Here is a 19,479-nt window from a genome sequence, read left to right on the forward strand (position 1 = left end):
TTACACACTTATTTACCAATCCAAATCGAAATTAAATTACCAAAATAGAGAGTTGTGTAACTTTTCAAAGCAGTAGAACCGTATATCATAACTTATCATGAAAATTCATGGACGTTGATCAAATCAAGAAGAATGAGTTTCATTCTCATAGAAGAGTTATCTGGAGATGATCTTATGACTGTAGAATAGAACTTTGTAAAACCATAATACAATTAGTAGAATACAGATCCCCATTTCACGAGTAAGATAGTGTAAAGTTTATGTTAAATGGTAGTTAATCGCTACAATTGGATATATCGGAGTAATATGACAGATGTGTATTCTGATATTGGTTCGTAATTAAAGCAAAAACTGATAATGCTCAAATTCTAATTGCGTATCAAGATTATTATACTCAACTTAAAGGCAAAATATTTTACATAATAAAATAATATTTACAAAGTATTTGGGTTTCTTTATTTAGTGTTTATTTAAAAATTCTATAGCTGTCACATACTTTCCAATCACTTTTTATTGATACGCCTAAGAGACTATATTTTCTATAAGAAAACTATCGAATAGAGAATTTAGGAAAAAAGGAATATTTCTAAAGTTATTATAAAATTATTCTTAAATCATCATTGCTTCTGCCCACATGTAGTAGTAATTCCTGTATTTAGTTCAATAATCGTGAACCCAGTTGCTGCACCATTAAAATAAAGTCCTTATTTTCTGTATATAAATATATATATATATATATATATATATATATATATATATATATATATATATATATATATATATATATATATATTCAATAATCCTCGTCGCAGCCACTACAATCTGAGTTTTCTTCTCTTTCTGATTTTCCATCGTATTCTTGGAATACTATCTCTTCTACGTGTCTGCGTTAACTGACTGGTTAACTGACTCATTTTAATTTTTTCTTGTTTCCTTTTTCTGTTTAGCTCTTTTTCTTTCCACTGCTCAACATAGAGTCTTCTGGGGTGAGCTAATCCGTTTCATCTCTGGTTCTTGGATTGCAACGCCTCCTGTTTTCTTCAAGAATGAGAAGTGACTCTGACAATACTTGATTGTTACTAGAGGTAAGCTATGCTGAAATGTTTATTTTCTAGTAAATTACTTCCTAAACCTGCAAAAGTTGATGGCTAATCTTAACTTTAATTGTTTGTGGAAGAGTTGCGTTGCGAGGATTGATTATTCATTTCTATGAGCTGCAACTCAGTTAACTAAAATAGAAGATTTTGGAATTGCATTACGATTAAATAGAATTTGAGGTCGGATACCGCATTATTAATTGTGGTGGATTTTAGTAAGGTTTTTTTAAACAACAGTCGAGATATTCTGCTGTCAAGGTACATTCTTTTGAAATAATTATAGGTAATGTAATAAAAACTCTTCATTGATTTGAAAAGGCTCTGTCTAGGGATTACAGATAGTGTAATGTGTGACTGGGTATACACAATAAAATTATGTCGTGGTCTTTACCAAATTCGGGAAGTAGAACTGCAATAAAATCCTGTACCAAAATATTCAAGATAGGAATATTTTGCTTTGATATCAAGACGATAACTTTATTTGCAAATGGAAGTGCGCTTAGAGTATTTTTAAAAAGGTGTTTATGTCTTGTGTTGTAAATTTTCTTTATTTAGATCTGACTCTCTCAAAAGTGAAAATAACTTTTTGTATCACCCAAACATCACATCACTTTTTATATCTACTATCTTTTTAGGATTGAATAAGAAACCCGAAGAGAATTTGGTTCAGATTTATTCATAAATCCTTAAAATACACGGAAAATACATTTTCTGAAGACGATTTTATTCTATTTTCATGCTGCCAGTCCTTATATTTATTAAAATTTATTTAGTAATAACGTTTATTTTGATTTCAACGGCTATAAAGTATAGGTAGTTGTTTCTGATATTAATCTATTTTCGGGCGGAGTGGATATCTACCACTGGACATTACATTTGACAATGAAAACTTATGAACCTGAAAGAGCTCAATACAATGGAAAAAGTTTCACATTTCGAGGGTATGTTTTTGGCCTCATTGTACCCTGATTGTTCTCTACACTACACTTCTATTTTTTTTTAATTTAGGGGCTTTATTTATGCTTGATAATTTATTTTAGCTCAGTAATGTTTTCAAAACTTTTTTTTATAATTAAGTTGTAGTATGAATATACAATTGTATTGTATGAATAAAATTATGTATAAAACTAAAATGTGGTTCTAATTACATCATCTAAAGGATATTGAAGAAATCAAGATTCCAATCCAAACGAAAGTTGTTAATTGAAGACAGTTTGCGTAGAGCAAATTGAATAAATACTTTACGTTACTAGGCAAACTGTGAGGCTTGTCCATGTGCTTGAACCTCGCATGTGTGAGTTCTGGGTACTCACCATTGACGTCGTCTACAGTTTAGGTCCCGGTCCGGCTAAAAGACAAGCAGAAGACCTACCTGATTGTGTCTTAGATTTTCTCTTGCCAGATGTTTTCATCCGTATACGAAGAGACTGTGTTGTGAGAGATGAAATAGCTACACTTTTGGCTATAGCTATAAATGGGTTCTTGCCCAGAGGTGGTTTTGTTGATCCTAATCTGGCGATATAAGCGGTATCCTTAACAATGAATTTTAATTATACTCAATTGTGCATATCACATATAACTATGTAATAGTTCTCATATGGTCTATCTTTACATTTCAGTACTATTATGTCCACAAAATAGTTTTACAACTTTGTCATTATCAGTATCTATCATTCAAATCATTCCTGAAGTTTTGAGGCGAAAAATTTTATTTTTTTCTTTAGCGTATTATGGTTCCTGATAAAAATGGTTTACTCAATTGCTCTATATTTTGATAAATATTCTAAGAAATGAAACCACAATGGGTGGCTTCACAGTATACTTGGATAAGATTCTTAGTTTTTATAAATTCACATACGATATTATATGAACTGGTGAAACGCTCAATATAGTAGGACGATATATATTTTGACTAATTAATTCAAAAAACATTCGAACAACGACGATCTCACCAAATCTACAATTCTATCACAATTGTCGGTTGAAATTCTAGAATAAAATGATGCAAAATCATTGTCTAGAAACAACCCCGTACTTAAAGTATGTCGATGTAACCGTAGCAAAACATCTTTGCTGTGTTATCTTATTTTTTTGCTCGAATGGCTGCACTCGACTTCATTGTTTCCCAATAGTGCCGATGTAGTCTCTTGAGTTTCCTGTGTGTCATGAGTAGAACAATTTATTGACGTTTGCTTGTCGTTTTGGTTTCGTTTAACTGAAAAAAGGGATATTGATGTGTGTTGATGGGGATAAGTATTTTGCCTCAACCTTCGTGGCTTTTTGCAGAATAGATATCTAGAAATAAAAAATACCAGTTGAAAATATTGTAGAATTTGTTATAATTTGAATGGAAAAATTGAGTGCTTTTTATTCCAATTTAAGGAACAAGTAGATTCTAAACCACTTGAATTTGAAAAAAGTTCTAATTTATAGTATTCATAAAAACCTTGAAACATGGAATTATAGTTTTTATATTTGCAATTGTAGAAATTTTTATGCTAAAAACATTATTTGTAGGACGGTTTGATGTACGAGTGACTTTTCAGAGGTTTATAACATTTTCGCTGCGGTTATTATATTGTTAGTTTTCGTAATGATTCTGATGTTATCTGTAAAAATTTTACATAACTCTGATAATAGATTAGTTTCATTGTCCATAAAATCGGAACTATTTTCGTCAATAATTGAAATTAAATATCATTTTGAAAGTTCTTCGTCCCATGGAATGATTTGTGAATAGCATTCTTGTTTTGAAGGTTCAGAAACTTCAGTACTGTGAACAGCAAATAGTTCAGCTTGGTGGTTACATATCTACTAAACAAAATTAAACAAACAAATGAATGGATATGTTCATACATAATCCAAGTGAATGTTCCTAGGAAAATTTTATGGTGAATGGAACTTTAGTTCACGTTATATATTTTTGAACCAAAAGATCAGTAAAAACAATGGACGTTATACGAGAAATGCACTTCATGGAATCAAAAACCGTTTTTGTGGTGGTCATAGATCCCGTATTTTGAGATTCCAAATGTGCAATTAATCTCAAGTGTTGATTTAGAAAAAGAGAAAAATGATAACTGACCAATATTATGAAAATTCGGTTTTTGTTCGCTCGCAAGTGTTCAATAACGATAAAACGTTTCCATATTCGTCCGTTATTGTGGCAGGAAAATGCCGAACTGTATTATTTGAGTAATAGCAGAGACAAATGCGTATGTTGCGAAAAGAAAAATCATTTTTTTTTGATATGTGGATCAAAGTAGAGATTCAATTCTTTCACGGATAAGTCACTTTTCTCTCAAACGAAGAACCAATAAATAACTGGAATAAATATACTTACTGGTCAAAGTATTTCCTAAATGCTCCACTGAGAAAATATAAGGCAATGGGATTAGCACAATAGTTGATGTAGTTTAGACAAAATCCAGTTATTCTCAGGTAATGCCAAAACGCATTATACCAATCCTGGAAATCTGGATAGAAATAAAAAAATAACATGAAGATATGGAGAGGAGCAAAACAAACGGCGAATACTGCTACAAATATTAATACTGTCACAGCAACTTTCTTTCTAGCCTTAATCTGAAACAATCAAACGATAATATTTTAAAATAATTTTCGTATAGGTAATATATTAATTATTAAAGCAATAAGAAGGCCGTATACAGCTGAAAAGGGACCAGACAAAAAAAAACGGAAAAAACAAACGACTAGAAGATATAAGAATGTTTATGTGAACATGTAGATACTGAATAGAGAGATCAAATGGAACAAGTACAATAACAAAATGAACGATTAACGAATTGGTAAGTTTGTATAGGCAACATCGATCTATATTCTGAAAGTTGATCAGCATAGATCACCTTTGAATCGTATGAGTATCAGATAACTGGGAAAGAAATGGAATATGTATAAATTGTACAAATCAAGAAAATGAAAAAATTGTAAAAAATAGTCTAAATACTATGACTAAATTTTATTGAAAAATTCCCATCGAGTTTGTTACTTTTATTGTTAAGATAAGAAACTAAACAAAAACTTATATTATCAAACCACTTGAAGTTGAAAATACATATAGCCAAATTTTATCTTATTACCATATTGTCTATATCAGAAATTAAGATGCAAAAATAAAAGATATTAATATCGCTAATTTACTCTTAAATTTATTAGATTTCTTGCTCTTCCGTTCTTCTTCAATTTTTTCAGGAGTCGGTTTTTTTATATACCGCTTATTGTGTACTTTTCTGTTAAATCTTTCTGCTTTTATTCTGAAAATGTGCCTCTAGCAATTACTCTTTATTTTGTTATCACATGCCTCTATGGTTTTTCTTTTTTCTATGAAAATATCTCATTCTATTCCTATTATTTTTAATTCAGCCTTCACGTTTTTCTTAGTGCTTCTGGTAGCTTTTATTATTGTCATCACATCTAAGCAACTCCATATTCGTTACTGATTTGTTAAGAAATGCTATAAGATTGATAAATATTTAAATATTTCTCCTTTTTCCTTCAGTTTTCGTTCTATTAGGTTTCCTACTATCAATTTATTACCAATTATTATATGTATTCTCTTGATCTCTTTTAATGAATTTCAGAGCATAACTTGTAGTCCGTTGAATTAAAATCCAATAACGCTCTATTTTATGTGGAAACATCTATAAAATGTTACAAATCCAGCTACGACATAGGATGACTCTCAACGATGTCATGTCATGTAATATAAGATGTATTGACACTAACTGGTTACAGAAAAACCGCAATAGAAAAATAGGGATAATCAGTTCTAGCAATGAATCATATCATTGATAGAAATTCAGTCCAATGAAAAAATGGAATGTTTCTGAATCCTTCATCAATCGTTGCTGCAGTGAATAGTGCTTTGGCCAAAAATTTTTTTTGATTATATGATATAAACTATTGTTTAAAATGTATTTACCAATGTGGTTTTAAATTTTTTAACAGCCAAACGCCTTATTACCATGATACGCTAACTCCAAAATTTGTCCGATTTGTCCCAAATAACAGACACATAATTTGTAACGGCGTGATCATAAATAAAAATTGTCTCTGGGCCCAAGGACTAATACTTTAACATATCGACATACCAACCAAATAAGACAGGTAGGTTTTTTTGTATTGTGTTCAATTAACTGAAAACAAAGTAATTAGAATAATACCTGTTTCTTAAGTCCTTGAATCTCTCCTGGCATATTGTGTGTGCTTGTTATCAATGATATGGCCATTCCGAGATAAAATATTGCAATTACAAATAAAGGTATTAAATACAGAATGAAAAATTTGAACAAAACCATCACTTGAGGATAAGTATAGTTCATCCAATGAGTAGGAAAAGGATAACAAATCAAAAATTGTGTGTTGTTTTCATCGGGAATGGGTTTTATGTGAGAGCCCACGGCGGCTGGTATAGCAATCAAAAATGCTATTGCCCAAATCGATACAGCAATACTGATAGTTATTTTTGTGGCAGTTTTAGTTCCTCCTGAAATGAATATATTCAAGTCAGCATTTCTTTGTGAATATATTTTATCAAACCTCCAGTATGGAACTTTTTTAACGGATCTACAATAGCAAAAAATCTGTCAGCAGAAAGGGCTGTTAATGTGAACACAGATACAGCTACTGATAAGTCTTTGGCTGTCTCTGACATTTTGCATATTAGTTCACCCCAAGGCCAATCTTCCATGGTATAAATGATGGAAGTGAACGGAACGCTGGTCAGTATTACCAATAGATCTGCTATTGCTAGAGAAAATATAAACCTAAAATCAGAAAAATAGATTAAATAATATTGAAATGCAATAGCTGGCTTTGTTTACAGTATTTTCAGCTAACAATTACTTCATAATAAGCAGCATTTGAAAAAAACTAGCACAGATTTTCTTTAGACATCAATTTCTCCTTTGATAATAATTTCTATCATTGAATTAGATAAAAACAAATATGTGCTTACGTATTTGGTACATTTCGCATATGTTCATGTTTTATAAATATAATCACCAAAGTTCCATTTCCTATGACTCCTATTACGAATATCAAGAAGAATAACACAGGAACCACATAGGTTTCAGGTCGTTCATTATATGGAATAATGAAATCTTGATCAATTGTTCCATTTTCGGAATTTTCGCATAAACTGATATTATAATTGGCCACACTTTGATTGAATGAACAATCCATTATTATCAAGCACCTCAAACTGGTTCTGAAACTGTCAACAATTTCATTCTTTCCATGTTTGGACTCACCTAAATCAGAATTTCAATGATTATTTAAGAGGTAATAGCACGAAGAAAATATGCAAATGGCATACATCATATATTGTTGAAGTTCCTAAGAAAGGCTCCAATTTCGAGCATGTTTTTCTCATAAAACTAGGAAACAGGACCTACAAATATTGCTGTCCAGTTTAGTAAACATGAGCAATAATATGAATTTATACAGTTATTTTACTGTCTTTGATAAGTGTGAAAATTAATTCGAGGTTCTGAAGGGCTCGGAGCTGAAGTTCAAAAATTCCGTTATATACATACAAGTATATCATATAGAAAAGCTGATGAGAGCATGTTTAAATTGACACTGTTCTGCTGAGGCTGATAGCACATTTCCCTGGCATAGTCACGTGGCTGCATTAGCTAAGGGAGCTTCACAGAAATTTCTGTAAGACCAAAAAGCTACGCCGCAACAGCTTTGCATCCTTTACACGGCCCAGATTCATCCACCTTTGGAGTATTGCTCACACATTGGAAGCTCGGCTCCCGAGAATATCCTTAGGATGCTCGACTTAATACAGATTCGACTTATAGGCGACCCCAAGTTGGATATTCTATAGCACAGCATAGAGGAAAAGTCGCTTACATGACTCCATTTTACGGATACTACCACGGCATATGCTTTTCCGAGCTGTCCAAAATAATCCCACCTTTAGCATTATTTGCAAGACCATCTTGACAGGCGGACGTAGCCCATGAGCAATTAGTTCATCTGCAGACGCCCAGAACGTTAATTTTCTTTGGAAAAATGCAAGCCTGTGGAATCAGTTATCAATATCCACAGGCATCTCCACACGGCAGGTGCCACATGAACTATTCGAGTGTGATAGAGTTTAACCCCTTGTGCTTGCTTCTTGCATAAAACATATAGAAAGAAAATGATAGTTCCTTAGTTCTAAATAATTTTTTGTTATTCAGCCGCAATAATCATTTTCAGATCTACAAATTAATGGATAGAATTATAAACCTCCTTATTGATATTCCAATCATTTAAATTTCCCATATACCAAACATTAAAACATAACTTTTGATCTCAGTGAAATTATCATTTGAGACAAGGTTACAAATAACATGAAGTGCTAACTGAAGTTTCGTCCTAAGATTATTTGAGTTTCTAAATTTAGCCTCTCCCAATTTTCAGATCGTTGACGTTTTAATATGCTATTATACATAAGTTTCATGTATATATCAACTTTGTTGATTTCAAACAAATCGAAGATATTTCATATCAACCAACTATATACAGAGGGTCATGACAAACTAGGTACCCGTAAAGTTCATAAAAATATTTGTTGGAATACTTTCAAATCCAAATCACACAATTTTTTTTATAAAATAAATTATGATAAACCGATAAACATACGAGAAAAGAAGTCAGGCACCATTGAGGATAATTCTTTCAAGCGAAAACAACCAAATTAAAAAGTATGTAAAAATATTTTGTTTGTATGTGGTCATGAAAGTTTTGAAAAATCTCTATGCAATTTTTTTCCAATTGTAGAGGATAATCTGAAAAATTAGTACTGAGTTGGTACTGAGCTGTGTTATATTTGATAAATATTTCTTTTATTGTGGGATGAGCGTTAATTATCACTATACTTGAGCATTCAGCCTCTGAATATTGTAGTATTTCCAGGTTTACTGTAATATTGGCGCAAGTTCCTCACTGGTCTGATCCTGGAACGTATGAAAGGGCTCGTTTCCCTTACAGCTCTGAGTTGCTCCTTCTTATTTTTGTCACCCACTAATATGAACAATGAATACGATACTGCTACCAAAATGCTGTGCTAGGATCTCAGGTCTTCTAAATTATATTTTTCGAAACGATTTCCAACACTTTCTTCTACTATTTCAATAAACATGTCACAATATAGTGAGTTATCCATTTCTAATGGAACCAGTTTTGGGCATTCTTAATCATTCATGCTGAAGACATTCATTATATGTCTCATTGTCACATTCCAAGCTCCTGATGTTAACATATTCAATCTAGAACTGAATTTCAATCTTTCAGGAATACCAATTTTTGTTTTCTTAGTGCTTCATTTATGGTTTTTCGAACTTTCAAAATACCTTTGCCTATGCAACTGAAATATGAATGCATCCGAATTGAGCAGGATCTCATTAGAGATTCACCAGTTACTTCCAAGTAAATTTCAGATGCTTTTGATGACCCAGCGAATAGATTTCATACAGCCTTATATTTAGTCATAGTAATATTTTGTCATATATATTTTTTGGCAATAATTATTTTTACGTCTGGCTTTATCAATATCCCGTAATGGCATCAAATGTAACGGTATAAATTGCACATCTCTCGTGGTTAGCAGTTGGTATAAATTTCAATGAGATTTAAGAAATTTGAGAAGCCATTAGACAATTTAGCTTTATTTTAAAGCATGCCATGGCCGTAATGTTTCATCGATAATATTCGTTATTTCAGTTTGTCACTGACAGATATTAGGCCCGAAAGGCTAGCAATTCCTCAAGCGGTCAAATTGGCCAATATTCTTTAATTCAATTTCGTTTGTCTGGTAATGTTGACTAAATTCAAAAAGAATTTCAAATTCTAAATATGTGAAATACAACTCTAGTATTCCAAATAAATTACATAAAAATTTTTATGAAATAGGTTTGATTTTAAATACACTTATTTCAAACAAAACGCATCTTGGCGAATGGTAATTATTAAGGGAATCTCGACGAAACTTAGGCATGAGTAGTTGCGTATAATAAAAGGTTGTAAACGCATAATATTATCAAAAAAGTTTGGGTTGACACCACAAAAAATTCTTCTTCTGAAGCCTTTCACAATCAATTTAGATATACTAGCATTTCTTCGCTATTTGTAATCTACTGCTATATATCAACGAGAGCTGATGAATCGACACTCTGCCCCTGGCTACTTTTTAAAATCCAAACAATTGTTTATTATCAAGTTATATTGTAACCTTTTTCCATACAGACTCACTCTAGAAACTACTATGTCAAAACCTGTTCCTACAAAAAAGAGCCCGAATTTAAGTAAGTAACAGAATTAAAATGGATCATGTGGAGCAGCTCACGGTGATAAAATGCTTTAAACTCAAATAGATATTTGTAGTCATCTGCAGTATGGACAAGACAAATTTTCTTGTAAATTACTAATAAGGGATGAGTTATAGATTAATGATTATTATATAGACACAAAATGTAGAGTATGTTAATCAAGTACTTGGTTGTTATTAAAATCCCTATTTTCAATATTGTTTCTTGTACATCAAAAAAAACTGTCCAAATATATGTGAACATTTTATATTTTCAAGTAAAACACCGTATTTTGTAAAGAGAGCTTATATTAGCTTCCTTTCATAAACATCTCATCTCTATTTGACTTCAAAGACGTTAACATAAAATTTCCAATAATGGTCTGTAAAAACAGTTTGTCTTATCTTGAGACTTACAAATTTTCCCGGAAAGCATATGAGTGAATTTAAGTATGCAAACACACGAAACATCAATGATAATATATTTGAGATTCAATAAAATGCTCCGAGATAGTTTCATGCCTTTTCAAAATTCTTCTAATTAAAATACTAATTTTTCTTTGAACAATAGTCGGACTCTTGAATTAGTTATTCTCATTGAATTTTTCAACATAAATTAATAATGTAGACAGCTTTAAAATAAGATCGAAAGCTACAAATCAATTTAGAAGAAAGAAATGATAATTACCCTGGTGGGATCAACTAGTCACGAATATCTGTTTTCTGCTGAATCTACGTTTTTGTTAAATGGTGAAGTGGATCGATGCAATTGCTGAAATTGCGCGAAAGTGAATTCACAATAAATGAGGATGGACTTTACTCAACATATAATATTCTAGCTTTAACAAGATTATTTGTGAGTATCTCAATACTTATAATTAGAAGAGGACCTATTGAGAGCCAACCAGATCTCGATATTTTGGATCCATGAGGGTATTCTGAAACCAAAGTATTCAATACAAAACTACAGATTTTCGGTTAATAAAATAACATAAACTTTCAAATTAATACATACATCACCTATCCACTATTTTGCATCCGAGCGATAGTGAGGTCTAGCAATGAAGTAATATAAAAGATTAGTAAAGTAGTTACATCATGTGAAATATATATATTAGATTTAGTCTCGAATTGTACCAAAAACTGCTACTTCAGTTTCAATTTATGAACATTCCACCTCATAGCTCATAGAGATAAACAGATAGCTCCAAGTATCCTAAGCTTCGTCCATGAATGTAAATAATATTCATAATTAGTATAATAGTACTATTAATATTTAATAACTTTATATTTCTCAGTTTTCAGTTAAAACTTGATAAATAGAGGGTGTTTTTATGATAAATTAAAATACAAAGGCATCTAAGTTGAATTACAACCCATCGTCAAGCGCAATCAATACATTTTTGGTGATTGTTACTTACATACTTCAAAACAGTGTCACAAGGGGAAGAATAAAAAATTCATTGTAGTTGAATGATTTTTTTCTAAATAACAATGATATTAAGTGAATATAACCATTTATTCGTCTAAGCATAGAAAATTAGCGTCAAAGTAAATCTATTCCAGTATTATTTCGATGATTCTTCTTCGATTCGCACTATCTTGTTAATCAGTTTCATCCATTGTAAAAAATATATTAGATGTAATCATTGAAGATTCAATATGACAATATATTTTAATATAGTCATTAAATGTAATAATGAATAGTAAATAAGATCAACTGTATCCATTATAACTTCAAAAATAAACTTTTGTATAAAGTATTATAAGGAATTCTGTTAACTTCTACGGAAACGAAAGAATCGCCAAGATGGATGGAATCTAAATTTCGGATTTGGAATTTTTTCCTTACTAAATCGACTATATAAAAGTGTGCTAAGAAAATAATTTAGGCGTAAACAATTAGATTAATAAATCAAACAAGTTCAATTATTGTTATTTAGGAAGCTACTCAAGTAGATACACTAAATATTGGGATAAGTAACCGAATCCATAATGTATGGTATACATGTATTGATTTAATTTAGCGTAGTTATAAATAATTAGCTTAGATATTGTTCCCATTATCTATATTATTTCCGTTCCGGAAATAAATAAAGTTATAAAAAACTAAAAAAAATGAATATAAAAATAAGTCTAAAACAGTAATAAATGATTACCTTAATTAACTTACTTTCCGAGGTATATTGAGTACTCATAATATCTTTGTACACTATCGAAAATACAAATGTTTTCACATAATGAACTTTCCACTACTTTAAACAAAACCAATATAATTGTTAAATAAATTTGTAATAAATCACAACTGCTTGTGGATACTAGTAAAAAAGCCTTGCAGCCATAACATGTGAAGCTTATAATAAAAATTTCGGATTGCCCCTGGCGTTATATATTCCTCGAAAGATTATTAGAAGGAAACATCATCAGAAAATTTTAATTAGAATCCAGCTAACATAAACATTAAATTGAACCTGTTGTGAAGTTCTATTTCTTAGAAATCCGCTAATACGTTTGATTCAAAGATGTTTATTTCTTTTAACAGACATTGGAGGTTTATGTAATATTTCAAAAATTTGTGTAAATATACTTCAAAGAAGAAAAAGTGGTAGTTATCAGACATTGACAGAGGTGGCGATTTTTATATTGATGTTTGTATATAACTAAAATTAGAATGTTTCTAAATAATAGATTTGTTTTTAAAGATGTTTACTAAAATTTCTCATTCTATGCATTGAGTTGGGTATTTTTCTTAAGGTTAATTGATAACCAGAAATCAGGCATGGCCATCAGGTGAATATGATTTATATGACTGTTATAATATTTTCAAGTAAAACTGCTGTAATGTTTTGGTTGACTCAAAAGCTGCAGGTAATAATTTATTGGTGTACCAGTTTGCTGTAGCTGCACATCAATAATATCAAGAATAATTCCTCTCACTACTGTACTACGAAAGAAAATTGCGTACATAAGTCCTTTGATTATTCGCCATTGTTGTTGTTGATGAATTTTTGTGATTCCACACACAGTTCTACTGGCGGGTAGGAATATCATAAAATGGTATGTGTAGTCCAGGCTACCAAGTTTTCACCTCCGATTTGTATGAACCTGCATCGAGTTCAATGAAATTTTGACAACATATAGGGAATACCACATAAAACAAAATCTAATTTACGCTATTGCGTGCTTATTTGCCCTTTTTTTTGAAAAATCAATAGTTTTTAAATTATGCGCGATTAAAAACTTGAATTTTTCTTAAAAAAATCATGAATAGCTCAAATACTTTCAAAATTCTATCAAAAAAAGTGTTGGAGACAAAATTGAATATTATATAAAAACCAAAGAATTGGTTTTTTATATTTAGTTTAGGCAAAATATAAATAGAGATATGATTTATTGAAGAAAGAATATTTTTATCGAACGAAAATTTTTTAAAATTCAATTTCGAGTAACTGAAAAAAATTTTTTTTTTATAAAATAACTGAGGTATGACCTTACAAATCGTACTCTGACGTATGACTGATACCATTTTCGAGCCTTCTAAACGTTGCTCTTTAAAATATAGAGGGCTAAAGAAATCTAAAACGTTAAGAAACTTATAGTTTATGAAATTCCCTACTAATATATTTTTTCAGCGACTAATTTGATTGAAAATTAACCGAGATATGACCAATAAACTAAATACCCTTTTTTTAAATTTTGGAGCAGGTCGATTTTGGAGTGGAAGTATGTATCGGAGATACACGAGACAAAAAATCGTGCAAGGGTTGAAAATTTTAAGTACATAATCTTATATATTAAAAAAATTGATGATTTCCATTCCGAGTCCGTTCAGGCGTTCTACTTATGATTTTATCGATTTTTGTAATAAGGAGTAGTTTTCACCCCTAAGAGTAATAAGCACATATCGGCATAAAGTAGATTTTATATAGTTCATCTCACATGTAATAATATATTATTCAATGATATGAAAACGTGGCAAATCACACACGAATATAAGAAAGATACTTTGTATAGAATTTTATACGCAAAATGAATTGAAAGTATTTCTCCCAATATCCGTGCAAACACATTTTGTTTTATTAATTCTGTAATTTGTTTTATCAATTTTTTAGTTCTGCCAACTTTTTAATGGAAAATGAATGAATATTAATGTTTTCATTTTCATTTTACTGGAAACTTAATTAATACCAGCTAATTTTAATGGGGTACGAAGCTCTTTAGGATATTTATTGAAAATGGTATTAAACTTGTATTTTCCATTCTTATCTACAATTTAGCAGATTGTTCTTTGGGATTTCATTCAAAATACTAAACGTGAATTAAAAAACCCAAAGTGTTTTAGCTCAATTGCCAGGATAAAACAAAAAATAAGGGAACATATGCAAACAGTAATGCCAGCAAATCTCATACAACGTATTAGTTTTACGAAAGGAAGAAGAATTGATTATATGTGATCTGTTTCACAATTTTTGTCAACTCCGAATGTTATGAAAAAGGATTTTCACATGTTTTTAGATGTATCTTTCCAATATTGACCGTTATAATTCATATTTTAGTTGTCACGCTTGTGCCAAGGTCAGGCTGGATATTATTTTAGATTGATTAATTTACAGTAACTCTTAACGAAAATCTTGAGCACTGAAAATTTGGAATAAGCTTCTAAAACAATCATCAAATACTAGAGATACTAGATATGATTTCAGAATTCCAAATTACAACATCATATTTGAGTAGTTTTTTGAATCAGTTTTGTTACTTTCACTTCATTTCTTTTACTACTTCTCTAAAATATGCATATTCCAACATACTGGTACCTAGTTCTGTTAGAATATGACAATTTCTCAGATTGTGATTCCCACAAAATTTTAAATAGAAATCATTCTCCTCACTACTTTTTCACACAAATCAAGGATACATTTCCACTATTCTAATTATGTTACGCTTTTTTATAGTTCCTACATTATCTTTAAAAAAACATTCTTCGGAAATATTCAAACATTCTCCCATTATCGTATATAACATCGAGTTTTTTATAATCACTTACCTAAAACTTTTACGTGTATAAATAAACGCAAACTCTGGAAATATGAATACAGAAATTTGATAAAGAAAACACACAGCCTCACGAGCAAACTATAAAATGAACAATGAGCATCCGAATAATTCTCGTTGTAGTCGCAGTTTGACTTTAGTCAATATTTAGAAGCTCAATTAGCAAATAGTAACAACATTAAAGTCAATATAGTAAAATTAGAATGTATACACTAACGAAATTAATTTAATTTGTTCAACCTTCCTCTGATATGATCAAAACGAATTCTTATTCCAATTAAAGTGTTAGCAAAATCTTTTCTTTTATTTGTTCCAAAGAGTCCTATTACTTTGAAGCCATTCAATCCAAAGAATTTCAAGCTAAATAAAACATAACCTAATTGATTAAAATAAATATACTGAAGTTTCTATGAATACAAACAAACTCTAGGCTATAAGAGAACGGTTCAATGAGAAAGTAACCTTTCAATAAAAAAACTGACTTCACAATAAAAAAATTTGTTTTACTGCCGCTTTTAAACTACATTGACTTTTGATGATGAATAAACGTATATTATTATCAATCAAGGTAGAAAAATGAAGAATCTTATTGATTAGAACTAAATATCAATTCACTTGACTTATTCATTTGATACTTCCAAAATAGATGACAGGAAAAACATGCTTTCTAGATTTGTAGGAGGAATCATAGAATCGCGAAGGATAATTAGAAATATTCCGTCATTCTCATCGAAGCGAGAAGCCCAAATGGAATCCACGCTGGTGGTTCAGCGGATTGGTAGAAGGAAAATACATGTAGCAGCGTTATTATTTGAAAGATTCAAGGCAATTCTCGAAGAAACAGCAGCCGGGCCACCACGCAGCCTATAGTGAAGACAAAATCCGAAACATAATGAAAGTCCGAAGGTTTACTAAGTCCGTTAAATGAATTCTACGACAGTCCAATAGAACTCTAAAAACAGAAACACAAAGTTGTTCAAAAAACAAACATCAAAACTTCTACTTGTGTCTTTGTGGAGAGAAGCTAGAAATCTTTCTCTCTCTTTCTCTCTCTCTCTCTCTCTCTCTCTGAGTCTGTCTTATCAAAGCACTCGGAGGAAAATTTGGACAAACTCACCTCCTCACCTCACTTCATACGTATAGAGCGAAAGTCTACAGCATATTACCCGACTACGTCCTCAAAAAACTCTTGACCTGCGAGAAATCCATTCTCAGGTACTGCCAATACAAGTGCCCAGTAACACCCTTTATGTCAATACAGATATAACCCCCATCACAAGCCGTCTAAATGACCTCCAAGTCCGTTATGTTTGTACCATCGAACCAAACAACTCTGCTGCCAAAGAAACTCACCTCACCGCCACACTCGCCAATAAACGGCTCCCCTCCTAAAATTTCAAGAGGAAACTCCTCTATCCCCCCTAAGGTTGCAAGCAAAACCATACGAAGACCTCCTTGAGATCTACCTTAATTTTTAGACAATTCCCCCATAGCCATTAGATAAATCACTAGCTCTAACACTTCTTGAAACGGTTTTACAGCTAAATGGTTGACGTTAGAGAATAATGAAACCGCAGTTGTACCCGCCTATCCCCCGAGTACCCGCTCTCCTATTAAATAATAAAAAATTATGAACAAAAAAAGAAAAAAATTATAAAAAAAGTAAACAAAAAATAACAATATATATAGCCAAACCTGAAAGGAACCGTTTTTTTAGAGTGGAGCTTCCTTCTCTTGTTCTTGGAACCTCGATTGGTCGTTCATTTTTTCGGCCTGAAGCAGTGTAATCACAATCCAATCACCACAACCCCAGCCTGCAGAGGAGCAACTCCTATATCAGGGTCAATTCTGAAAAACTTTTCTCTCTATAAAAATTAGCGAATAGCTATCTTTTAAGAGGTAAGTCAGTAGAAGTGTTGGTAGCAACTACCTTAGACCTCCTCGGATTGTTGAGATTAGAATCCGAGATTAGTTTGTATTTATTATATTTTTGGGATTGCTGTTCTCCTCAGCCGAGCTAAAATTGTTACCGAAATTGATAAACGCGCGTGCAGTAGTTTGCTAACGCGAGGTTTGAAAACTGCAGCCATCTGCAGCAAATACTCTGGTTACCAATCCAGGAGAGCATGTGAAATCTAATCAACTGGCTTCGGCGTTTCCGTAATTACTTTATTGACCTCTGGAGTATTATATATTCTTCACTGAGGTAGCCCGGAACAAGTGGAGCGTACCACGATAAAAAACTGGTACCCAAGACAATCCGATACCTCAACTTTGGCGTCAAACCAGCACGTATCGACAAAAAGACGTTAGGTACATTATAGATGGATCCTACAATAATTCAGCTTTTCTAAGATACCATAGTTTTTAAAATGAATAAAAAATTTTCAAAATATTTTATAATCTTCCAATCTGCAATTTTAGTATTTTAGCTGTAGTATGAATACAAATTATAAGTAATTTTTCTTCGCGATCACCGTATCCCCTCATTATGAGAATCATTATTTTATTCTATTCGGTAAACATGACTTTTTAATGTATCTAGTTACTATAAACACCTTTCACTAACGATACTATGACATTTAAACACAATGACAGAAAACCTATTAATTTTTTCACTTAAACCATATTTGGTAATTTTAATTTCAAACGACTGTAAAATCAAAACTTTTTGTATGTAGAATCATATGGTTTAGGTTGTACTTGTAATTCAATTGATTATGAAATGCTGAGAATAGTAGTAGAATATACTACTTATCCACTGAAACAAATCGTATTGATTAATTTGGATTGTTGACTCAACAGAAATCGAAACGTTATTGAGTTACGGTACTGCTTGAACACAATCTATGAATAAAAATAATTCCTAGTCTGTACAAATCCTTGTACTTCGGTTCAATAAAGCATCATAAATACAGAGTTGAATACTTGAAATTCCCCGGGCACTACACAAATCTAACGAAAAAGAGCCAAGAAGAAAAATAAATTACCTAAAGTAATTAAGTATAGAAAGATGTTTTCTCTGGGACAAGTCATGCTGAAAAGTCATTATTTAGTCTGACAACTGATTGTCGATGAGAAAATAGCAGTTTGGAGCAATGTAAAAAACACAAGCTGTCTGTTTTTAAAACATTCGTGAATGGATCGGAATACGAGATGCACGATAAATTTTACATATAGCCAAGCTTCGAAAACCTATTGATATTAACATTATTGGTTTATATTAATTGTTACTTTAACATGACTCCTTTATATGTGACAGATTCATCCAATACAATACAATAACTTCAAAATGTGTATATTATTACATTTGTTTTCTTCTGAACAAATCATTTTTGTGGGTAAACTGATTGTTATTGTCAATTTAATTTTTGCTTTTAGTTATTTTATTATGTATCGTGAACCGGGTACCTTTAATTTCCCTATATACCCTATAAAAACGAAGAAAAAAATGATTTTATGTCGTAATAGTTTGAGATCGATTTGTTAGTTTGTTACGTCTTCTATCTTTATGAACATCTTGGTATCAGTTAACGACGTTTGTCATCAGAAACATGATTAATGATGTTTTCACAAATAAAGGAGGAACAAAGAGTGGATCAACATTGCACAAATACATCAGCTTGTTTTTATTTTGAATGATTGATATCTTTTATCGAATTGCAAGATATTTCTCCCTCCTAAATAAAACATTTACGTCCCAAGACAACCCTATGAAGTAATCTTGCATGCATTGCAAAATTTTTATGTTAATATTTCGATTATTGTAGCAATATCATGAATATATAGAAGAAAAATTGATTTATTGATTTCAAATTCTGAGGATGTTGCTAGAAAAAAATTTTTTTTCTGTGAAGATCCAGAGGAAATTACTACGTTGATTTTTCTTCAGAATGTGGGTTCTGATTTTCTTCAACGTTATGGTGTTATATCTTCTAGTTGACCAAAAACCCAACCATTCCTCCAGTATAATGGTTAGGAAATTGGCGATTCAGTACTTGGGAACTT

General features: G+C 31.2%; 1 protein-coding gene across 4 annotated transcripts; it reads right to left on the bottom strand.

Moving 5' to 3' along the window:
- Nucleotides 1-1,752: 1,752 nt before the first annotated feature.
- On the bottom strand, nucleotides 1,753-15,594 carry LOC130891649 (neuropeptide CCHamide-1 receptor-like). 4 transcript variants are annotated; one of them, XM_057796499.1, is made up of 6 exons: nucleotides 15,464-15,594; nucleotides 7,075-7,332; nucleotides 6,657-6,883; nucleotides 6,281-6,603; nucleotides 4,441-4,682; nucleotides 1,753-3,392 (listed from the first exon to the last, which is right to left on the bottom strand). In XM_057796499.1, the coding sequence occupies exons 2-6, from the start codon at nucleotides 7,299-7,301 to the stop codon at nucleotides 3,176-3,178; spliced, it is 1,236 nt and encodes a 411-aa protein (XP_057652482.1). In that variant the 5' UTR covers nucleotides 7,302-7,332; nucleotides 15,464-15,594; the 3' UTR covers nucleotides 1,753-3,175. The 4 variants fall into 4 exon arrangements, with proteins under 4 accessions (XP_057652482.1, XP_057652483.1, XP_057652484.1 ...); XM_057796500.1 differs by having other exon boundaries at nucleotides 7,075-7,369; nucleotides 15,464-15,562; XM_057796501.1 differs by lacking the exon at nucleotides 15,464-15,594 and adding an exon at nucleotides 11,108-11,217.
- Between the last annotated feature and the right edge of the window lie 3,885 nt (nucleotides 15,595-19,479).

This window comes from Diorhabda carinulata, chromosome 3 (assembly GCF_026250575.1).
Source record: "Diorhabda carinulata isolate Delta chromosome 3, icDioCari1.1, whole genome shotgun sequence".
NCBI classification, from domain to species: domain Eukaryota; kingdom Metazoa; phylum Arthropoda; class Insecta; order Coleoptera; family Chrysomelidae; genus Diorhabda; species Diorhabda carinulata.